The sequence below is a fragment of the Pinus tabuliformis genome, chromosome Q (assembly GCF_031772625.1).
Source record: "Pinus tabuliformis cultivar Carrire ecotype Pingquan chromosome Q, CPIR1, whole genome shotgun sequence".
NCBI classification, from domain to species: domain Eukaryota; kingdom Viridiplantae; phylum Streptophyta; class Pinopsida; order Pinales; family Pinaceae; genus Pinus; species Pinus tabuliformis.
Genome location: NC_142296.1, coordinates 38,382,173 through 38,392,838, shown reverse-complemented (window position 1 = coordinate 38,392,838; position 10,666 = coordinate 38,382,173). Strand labels below are relative to the sequence as shown.

General features: G+C 36.0%; 1 protein-coding gene across 1 annotated transcript; it reads left to right on the top strand.

The window, feature by feature from the left end:
* Positions 1-1,993: 1,993 nt before the first annotated feature.
* On the top strand, positions 1,994-2,362 carry LOC149218167 (uncharacterized). Its single transcript, XM_089386494.1, has one exon. The coding sequence runs from the start codon at positions 1,994-1,996 to the stop codon at positions 2,360-2,362; it is 369 nt and encodes a 122-aa protein (XP_089242620.1).
* The last annotated feature ends 8,304 nt before the right edge of the window (positions 2,363-10,666 follow it).

The following is a 10,666-nucleotide window of genomic DNA, read 5'->3' as shown; positions in this document are numbered from 1 at the left end:
GGGAAAATTGATGGGTCGTGTGACGCTCAGAGAAGAACTTGGTCAGTGGTCTTATTAATGAAGATGCTTTTACGGAAATTCCTATTTCTTACCCTATAGGAATTTTAATGCGGCCTGACATGGGGCCGCATTAAGGCAATACAACATGTCGCTAAGTGATGAGAGAGAAAAATCACTTAGCGGTGTGTTGTATCGCCTTAATGCGGCCCCATGTCAGGCCGCATTAAAATTCCTATACGGTAACAAATAGGAATCGCCATGCTTTTACTGCGACTTGACAAGCTTGTTTGATATCCAGTTGACATGTGCAGTTGTTTATGTAGCTGTCAACATGTTATTTATGAGCTTGCTGGTTTAATGCTTGACTGTTGCTCAACAACAAATTAACAGCGCCGACGAGATTATGTGAGAATTTCTTCCTTTGTTTTGAAAGAGTGGTGCTCCCTCAGAGTTTACAGCCCAAGTAAAAGTGGAACTCTATGCACTGAAAACCCTCTTGTGATTGTAAACTAATGACTCATAAACATATCCTTATTCTTTGGGTAGCACATATATGAGCCATGTCATGGAAACATTGAAAGGTGTATCATTCATCTCACAGAAAAGAACAGAACTGAAGGGACTTGTAGGAAATAAAATGCTACAAACATTTCTTCCTAATGGACAATGAAACGGAAGTGCTCACATCAAATAAGTGTGCAGAAAGTAACCATCCTACGTACAATAACGTAATAGAGACCCGATGAATTAAACATGAATTCAACCATTGTTTATATTTGGGAGTGATAACAAAAGAATGAGGAAGATACAAGTAAGACATATGTAACATATATGAATTTAACAATTTGAAAAAAAGCACAAATGAATGAGGAAGGCATCAAAAGCATGGACAGCACCATGATTTCTTATGTAAAGGAGACAAATGTGTTGCTTGGTATGGACATATTTTTTATTTGTGTACTTTATAAAACTACAAACTTGTATTTATGTAAGCATTGAACGTTATAGAGTATGGACAGGATGTAACTTCTGCTCACTATTTTTATGAAGGCATATGAGGTTGGTTGTGCTTGTGTGATGCATTACCCTTCTGGTTACTTGCTTATGGTGGCTAGCAACTCTTTTCTATGTTCTGGTCTAGTTTCAAGACTTCACTGATTTGAGTGCTATGAAAACCAAGGCTCGTTCTCGACAATGGAGCACCCCACTCATCAAAACAGTTCTAAGCATATCCAGTTCTGTTTCTAGTGGTTCAATTTGTTGGCTTTGAGATGCCAAGACAATGCTCTGTACATGAATGGCTACAACCAGCCTCTGTAGGTGATGTCCGCTAGCAACAAATCTACAACCTAGTCAATGCCCCTGGATTCCTTGCATGTGTTCAATCCCAGTGGGAACAATGCACCAGTTTAAACAATTTCCGAGTTGGGAAACAAGGCATTAAGGTGAGAATGTTCACATTCTGAATTGAGGGACCCAATGATCATCAATATTCAAAGTCGGTTACCTCCCAAATCTTAAACCTCTCCCACAACAGCCCAGCATGCATCTTACTATCTTGGCTGGAAAGACACTTTAAAGCCAATTCTTTGTCACCCAACAATATTAAATGAATAAGCACAGGATGATTCCCAACATTCAAGAAAACATTCAATGCTTCTTGTATAAGATCCTCTAGTTTATTCACAAAAGGCTACTTGTCAAACTGATCGGTGTACAATCCAAATGTATAAAACTTAGAAGCAGTCTTCTAGAATCAATATGACTCGTGTTCATTAGCTGACGATGTTCAACAAACAATGAACATGTGAAACAAATTCATCAGATAGGTTCAACATCGCAGATAGCACCATCCTTTGAAATATAGCTGTCGAGCTTCAATGTTTTTTGAAAATGCTTGCTAGAAGAACAGAGTCCTGAAATTCCACACAAGAATAAATCCTCCCAAATGTGAACCATTAGCGCACATATTTCCCTTGACCCAGCCCAGGTGATGATAGAAATTAGGCCGGCGTGGTTTCAGAAGGTCAGGCGATCGATCTCCAGGGCGGATTACGCAGATGGCGATTCTCAGAACTGGTGGCGCAAGGGCTGGAACAGCGTCAGACGAGCCGGAGAATGGTCGGAATCTGTTGTCGAGGATGCCGGAAGCTGCTATAGCAGGCCTAGATGGAAACATTTTGTTCGACGGTTCAAAGCCGACGGCAAAACCATATGCAGCTCCAAGCCCTCGAGATTTAAGTACGATCCTCTAAGTTACGAGCTGAATTTCGACCACGGGTCTCGGCAGGATGAAGATCATCAGCGCAAGGGTTTATCGTTATTTGCCGTAAATAGCGGGGAGTCTCCACATGCGCGCTGAACAGTTCCTGGCCTCCGAGCTGCAGAGCGGTAAACCAGCACAGCGGAATCGCAGAGCAGAGCGGGAAGTGTTGTGCAAAGCGGAATCGCGTGCTCCAGACCATTTCAAACCGGCCATAATACTCCCCGCATGAATTCTAGCTTGTCGCTGATCGGTCAGGGATGTCAGGCGGCATTCGGATTTTTTTGTCAGGGAATGTCAGTGCTGTCAGGGGAGGGTGGGGGAGAAAGAGGGTGGCGGAGCTAGGAGATGGTGGTGGAGGATGGAGAGTTTACGGGTAGCCGGAGCCGGAGGATTTTCCAGCCGGTACCGGAAAACGGGCCATTCTACAGCCTAGGTAGACTACTACGATATATATATACCGGAGGCGAATCCGATGGCGATCGAGAGGGTTTCTTCGGGCTTTTTTCACGCAATCAATCCGTCCACCGTCCAGGGAAACAACGGAGAACCCATATACATCTTCGCCGACAGTCACAGCATTACGACAACTCCTAACTGGAATACGACCAAACTGTCCCCTACGTTTTTTCATCATGAACCAGAAATTTTGGCTATTGCATGGACTAAGTTTGGTTTCAGGTGAATCTTTCCCACCACGAAGCGCAGTATCATTCCCAGATCTGCGAAATATGCAACCGATCCAGTCATCCAAAAGATCGTTCGATTAATGCTCTAGTCAGACCCAGAGATCAGATCATGCGTGTGTGTTTTTCTACTCTGGATAGCGACCCCAAAACATCGAGAAGGGTATTTAAGGGAAGAAATATTGGGAGACTCGGAAACACATCTCCTATCACCGACCCTAGATCTTAGCTCCTCCGTGGAGCATTGGAGCACGGAGTGGTCAGAATTGGCATATGTCCCAACACAAATCTTCCATGGTTGAGGTCCGGTGAATCAATGAATAGTTAGGATATCGCTCTACCCAAATCCATCACATCCAGAACTATTGATAGCATATCGATCCCTTTCCATGACAACTGGATCGAACAATGTGAAACCTCCATAGCCTAACTCACAGGAAGGCTATACCGACCCAGATCTGAAGACACAAACAAAAGAGGGGGGTCCATGTCGACCAGATCTAACAAAACCTGAGAACCCATCAACAGATCAAGCTTCGTCAAGGAAAAATCCACCCAACACAGCGTCAGATCTGATACAAATTTTTATCAAAAATCTGCAAGGCTAGACTGTATGCAAACAGATATGGAAGGAGATGCAGATACAAGAATTAAAGGGGCAGGTCCAAGTGCATACAAGCGAGTATGCAAAGCTTGATATATGCAGGACAAGTTATGTAGGATCAATACACATTACAGGATTATGGAATTGTCTCAGATTCAACCATCATCCTAAATACAAGATTGAAAGGTGGATGTTCTGGATCTACCTCAAAGGGCATGAGTTTCTTCAAAGATGCAGTTAAAGGGAAGGGAGAAGCCAACACCAAACCAACACCACCATCAGAACTACTTGGACCCTACATCGTGGAGCAAAGAACACAAATAGCAGCCTTGACAGTCTCTTCGCCTGAGGTAAATGAGCTTTATGAAAATTATTATACTAAGGTTGTCATATGCAGATTCAATTTTTTTGGGTCTAAATCAGATGCATTACATCAATGGATCTACTCCACATGGTCAACAAATTGTGATATCCATCTATGTTCTAAAGGGTTTTTTATTGTCAAATTTGACATAGTCAAGGATAGGGAATATGCCCTCAAGGAGGGACCATGGTTTTAGGGCAACGTAGGACTTTTCATGATTCCTTGGTTCTCAGGTTTTGATGCCACTACTATGGTGGTCCCTAAAATCCCTGTTTGGGTTAGGATACACAACCTCCCACTACATTTCTAGCATCCCAAAGTATTAGAAGAAATGGGGAATTCAATAAGCAAATTTCTCAAGACAAATGCAGAAAGAGTCACAAGGGGCATATTCACCTTCACCAGAATATGTATTGAGGTAGATCTTAGTCAAGGATTACCTGATAGCGTTATTCTAATCCATAATAATACACAATGGACTCAACCACTAGATTATGAAAATACGGCATTCTGGTGTTGTGGTTGTCAACAAACAGGTCACCTTCTCAGTACCTGCCCTCAAGCTAAAAAAGACACCAGAAGAAATAAGAAACAATCACAAAAACCAAAAGGTTAGCAACGCACACAACATCCAGATGAAACAACAGAAGAAGAGGAGACAACAAAGAACACTGCAGACAATATGGAGCAACATGTACAAATCAATCTACATAAGGACAACACAGAGCACAACTTTGCATTAATACAACGACTGAGCAACCCTCTGTGGTAGCACGAGAAGCATGCAACATGGAAAGAAGTTAGCGGCAGTGAACGAATCCATGGATCAGAGGGATCATATTTAGACAAAGAATATTTTACAAATACCAATGAGAATCAAATGTATATTGTAACGTCCACTCCCAACACTAGTGGTTGCAGAAAAGTGGAAAAGAAGAAAGGTAGGAAAGCATAGATTAGTCTTTTATGGATTTTCAGAAATTAGGACCTGCTATTACTGCATATGCTCATTAGCATCTACAACATGTAATTTTTATCTTTTTGAATAAAATTACGATTTTTCTAGGGGGGAATATATATATACTTTTATTTATTTCAAGAATATTTTGATGATTATAAGTGAAGTTGAAAAATGATCTCACTTCATGGGACTCGAGAATATTCTTAAAATCTACAATCAAGTTTAGTTCAATGTTGCTATATGAATGATAATATTGAAAAAATATCAAACATTAAGAGGGAAGAAATTTTGTAACTTATATTTTTTAATCATATAAAAATAAACATATAATATATTTAAATTTAAGATCATTGTCAAGATAGACACTAAATTGGTCTATGAGACCCCTTTATTGTGAGACAAAGAACATGTTTGACTAGTTGTGAAAAGGCTCGAAGAGTAGGTGCCCTCACCCATATGACATCTTGGCCCTTGCTAAGTCATAAGTTATTGGTATATATGACTTACATGTTATTGGATATGCTCTTGGTGTTATAGTACCAATTCAAATATTTGATCCCAGACCTCGCCCAAATTACTCCAATGTGTTACGAATAGACCATAGTTATAAAAAAATGAAAAAAAAACTATGGAGGTATCATGCTAATCTCAAGTGGTTAGGGATATGGTTTGTTCTCCCATCCACCCTGGTTCAATTCCAAGGGACGTGTTTAACCCATTGTGATAAGGCTCGAAGTGTAGGCATCCCCAGCTATGTGACATCTTAGCTCTTGCTAACTCATAACTTGGCTTGCGATCTCTCAGAATACTATTGGTATTATAGTGGCAACTACAAGATTTGATCTTGGACATCACCCAAATTGCTCCAACACATTACTAATTCACCATGGTTAAAAATAAAAAATATATGGGGGTTTACATGACATTGATCCTGATTGGATCATTATATTATTTTTCATCCATCTCAATGCTTTCAAAGTGGAAAAACTGGAGGAATTGACTATCAGGACCATTTTTACTAGTGGGACCCAGTTTGGTAAATTGGAGTTTGAAAATTTCCAAGAGCATTTTGAAGCATAAAATTACATTTTTGGGAGTAAAAAATTGTTTTTATAGCCCCACGTCTCCTTTTCCTATTCTACCCACAAATACCTTTCTAATGATGCAAGAATTGTATCAATCGAAGTCTGTATGCAAAAGTTATGTCACTTAGAAGTTGACCTTCATGTTGTTACCACAAAAATTCGAGAAAATGCCATGCCAGCACCCATTATTCATGAAAAAGGGGTTATCCATGTGATTATGATGAAGAATACTCTACAAGAGTCTATATTGTAACTCTGGTTAAGAGTTCGAGTAGCTAAACCTAACTACTAGTAGGCTATTGGGATGTGTTATAACGAGGCCATTAGGAGGAAAAGGGGTTCCATAGATGAGAAAAAATAACCAAGACAGATAGGAAATAGAGCACATAGAGGGGATTTGTACATTGTAGTATCCCACGAGCCACATATCATACTTCTTTGTACTCACCACCATTTTCTATTTAGAGAAAGAGAGCATAGTGACCTCAAATTCCAGTTGTGTTTTTCTCTCGAAAGGGTTTCCTAGGTCATATCTTGTGTGAAATGTGTTTGTGAGATTTTATTTCATTGTTCTCTATTTTCTGCATAATTTTAGTTCACATGCATACAATATTAATAGTAATCTACATATCCAAAGTCTAAAAAGAAATGAAAATGTCATAGTGTAGAATTTCATATTTTAAAAATAATTTTATTAGATTTGTTGTGACGAACTGTCAAGTGAAATATCCACGGTAGTTTATAGATTATACAAAATTAAATGATTAAAAATTTCACCTTATGAAATTTGAATCTCCTCCAAGGGAGGCACATGTAAGGTGGGGGTAGTTCTTTGCGCTATAGGAAAATTGAAGCAAATTTAGCATGGAAACTAGGGACTCTGACAAATAACCTTGCTTAGGCATATGCTATTTTCTAAGGTATTCTTGTGTCTCGTTCACTTCACGTCAATCATTTTATAATTATTAGAGACTCTTATACTATCTTAAGGCACATGATCTTAGGAACTTAGGCTAAGGAAACGAGGTTAGAGGCAATTGTTAGCAAAATTCATTTTAAATTTCATAAATCTTGGTCAATCTTACTAGTCCCTAATATGAAATTTGTAAAATGTTTGGTGATATTTTCATAAAAACATTCAAATTTCTAATGATTTTATATAGCCTCTACAAAATTTTGGTAAATTTTAAAGTAAAATAATTTTATCCTATAAAATTTTGGTGAAACATTTTTAGAAAAAATGGAAATCAACAAATCCTTCTTTATGACAATTCATGAAAAATTGGCCCATTTGTGAATATTAGAACTTAATTTTTTCCCCAATCCTAGCTCTCCTAAGGAATGCACTATAGAGAATTTAGTGTCACATGCAATTCACTACATCTACATAAGGAATAACTCAAATCCCTGCACGAAGATATGGATGATATCCTCTAGAGGCTCTCAACCTTTGACAACATGGTGGGTTATGGTGGTGAGGTTTGGTAGAGTGTGCACTTGTAATTGAACAGGTGAGTTGACTTACTAGAATAGGTGGTCATTGATGAATTAAGTGTATTCAAGATCATTAATGAACTAAGTGTATTCAAGATCAATTAAGGGCAATTGTTGAAGATTGATTTGAAGATATTGTTAAGGCTTATTGGAAAAAAATTTGGGAAGCCTTGAAGAACCATTCAACTTACATTGAAGAGTTGAAGTAGATTGATAGGGTTGGTGCCTTAGAGGATATGTGTCTTCAAGAGATCAGGTTGGAACCTATGCCAGTGGAGAGGGTTGGAGCCTCTTAAAGACCAAGTTGGAGCTTGGCACCATATAGGTATGAGTTTGGTTGATTGAAGATTAGTGTCTTCATCTAGGGTTGGAGCCCTAAACATTATTATACTTGATTTATTGTAAAGAAGATGATTGGAGTCCTCATTATTTCTGATTAACAAAATTATTTATTCTATTTTGTTCATATTGTGTTAAGTTTATAAGTGATCTAAAACTGGTAAAGTAACAATTGTAAAATAAATACTGATTCATCCCCTAGTATTTCCAACAATCACATCATGAATATTTTTCTCATAGAAGACATAATTAGCAAAATGATATTGCAGTCACACTTTTCGTAGGATTAAGGGAAAGACTCTTGCACTTTTCCTTGGCATTAGAGCAATTGTTCATGGAGCAACTCTTCATCGTTTCTTAATGCAAAAGTTGTGACTATCTGTTAAAGATTTCAAAATCCCGAGGACAACCAAGAAAAAGTAACTTTTGAAATTTAAAAGGATCGCGTGAAACAATGCATGACTCATATCTTCATATTTGTGCATGTTTTGCAACCTATTATTAGCTTCCATAGAATCCATAAGTATGTGATTCAAAGCTAGGGGTGGCGATCCATAGAGAAATATCCTTATGTTGGCATTTTTTAGCAATAATCCTTGGTCTTGAGTGGGGTACTGTTGTTGAATGTTGGGCATCAACATTAGTGTAATATGATCCTATGTGAGGACTATTAACCATTCTCTTGGTTATCTTTCCATGATATGGTTTTAGATTGTGCTTGTTCAACAAAAGTGGATGGACTATTAGCCATTCACTTGGTTATCTTTCCATGATATGGTTTTAGATTGTGCTTGGTCAACAAAAGTGGACTTAAGATTGAGGAGGGGGAATTTCGATCTTAGAGCCATGTGTACAATAGTAAATCCCAATGAGATCATCGGTGTAATTACTCTATTTCCATAAATATATATATATATATATATATATATATATATATATATATATATATTATTCTTTTCTCCAGATCTCTATGTTTATGCATGTTTTTTGAATAATTGATGAGATTTTATGGACCTAAATAAGCTTGAAATAATTTATTAGATTAAAACTTCAATCATGCAAATTTTTATTTATAGTTTTATGAAAGAATGAGAAAACTATTACATATTAAATGATTGTGAAAATGGATAGTGAAACAGTAAAACCATAGTAAAATTAAGTCTAAATGACTAGACACACTAAACAAACCTATAAAATTAGATATATCCCTTTTTACTTCTTATATTTATTTTTAAAAATATATATTAATATTAAAAAAATAAAATTTTATCTAATTATTAAATTAAATAAAATACACCCATTTAATGAAAATTTTAATTACTTTTTTGGACTAGATTATTCCATAACCATGTAAAAATAATAAAGAAGGATCATCATTTGTTAGAAATCTATAATACAACTAACAAATTAGTTTAATTGAAAAATTGGGAAAGAAATGTTACAAAATCCCTAACAACCCCATTTTAATTTTAATACTATGTGATGTCATAAAATAACTTTCGCTTTCATTTTCTTTTATGTTTACGCATATTAGGTATAAATGCAGGTTTGAGGAGTGCATATAAGTGTCCCCATTCCAATATACACGAAACTAATAAAAGAAACGCGAGTGATACCTGTCAGTCATATGATATAATATCAATCCTTATCCCGATTGCAGGTTCACATAACCCTTATACGTGGCGGTTTGGCCCACCTTTTTATCTCCGTTTACAAAGACGGATGTTGATATTCATTATTGGATTTGTTTATGGCCGAAAAACTTTTACAGCTGGAAACAGGGGTTAAATTTGAGGGTCCCTTCCTTTCCCATTTTTATGAAGACTTTATTTTTAAATTACCCTTTAGATTACTTTTAATATTTATTTCTGCCTTGCATAGTATTTTTCCTCTAAAAACATACTAAGTGAAAATTTATTATTATTATTATTATTTATATTTTTTAATATACAATTTTTATATAATAAAAATAAATAAATTAGATATATATGAATTTTAGTTCATTAATTAAAAACATTTTAAAAAATGAATTTTGTACAAATTTTAAGAAATGATATTAATGGGAAATTGTGAAAGTCAAACTAACATAGGTGTTTGAATTCATAATATATAATAGGGTTAAAAATGAACTAACAGTTGTCAAAACAAGAAACCCAAGTCAGCCCACTATTTAAGTCCATTTTACTTCCACTGGCAGCTTGTGTCACATAATTTAGAATATTTGAAATATTTTAACTAAATATTCTAAATATGACGCTCCATAACTAAATAGGCTCGTACTGGAATGACAATCCATATTCTCATAACTCCATATTAACAAAACCTATATTTATGGAGTTATAGAGTGTAATATTTTCATAAGAAAAACAATCCATAACTCTGATAAGCAAACCATTAATAATCTAATGTAACAAATTCGTACCATTTTTATAGATATATGTTTTATCAAATTTTCTGCAATTTAGAAAGGTATAAAGTCATACAATCTACTTGTTTCGAAGAAAACGATGCAATATGAGGATCAAATCTTCCTCATTATATTATTATATTCTTATTATAAACCACCTAATTTATATTTAATTAATACCCATTAACGCAAGTTTTTAACTGATAAGGGAATTCCATTGAATAAAAAACACTCTAAATTTTTCCATAATGCAAAATAATTATTTTCTCTTTTACAAAGAAGTGATTTCAAGTTGGTTTTTTTCTGAGAATTTATCTTTTAGGAATGTCATTCAAAGTGCAATTGTTAAGTATTTAGATGTTTTGTTTTGTAATTGGCATTCACCTTTTTGGCATTGCTCAAAAAACTATCAATGTTAGACATGTGTTCTCCAACACCCAGTGGAAAACATTTATAGTAGTTG

Coding starts and splice junctions, on each gene's coding strand:
- LOC149218167 (XM_089386494.1), top strand. CDS start 1,994: ATGATAGAAATTAGGCCGGCGTGGTTTCAGAAGGTCAGGCGATCGATC.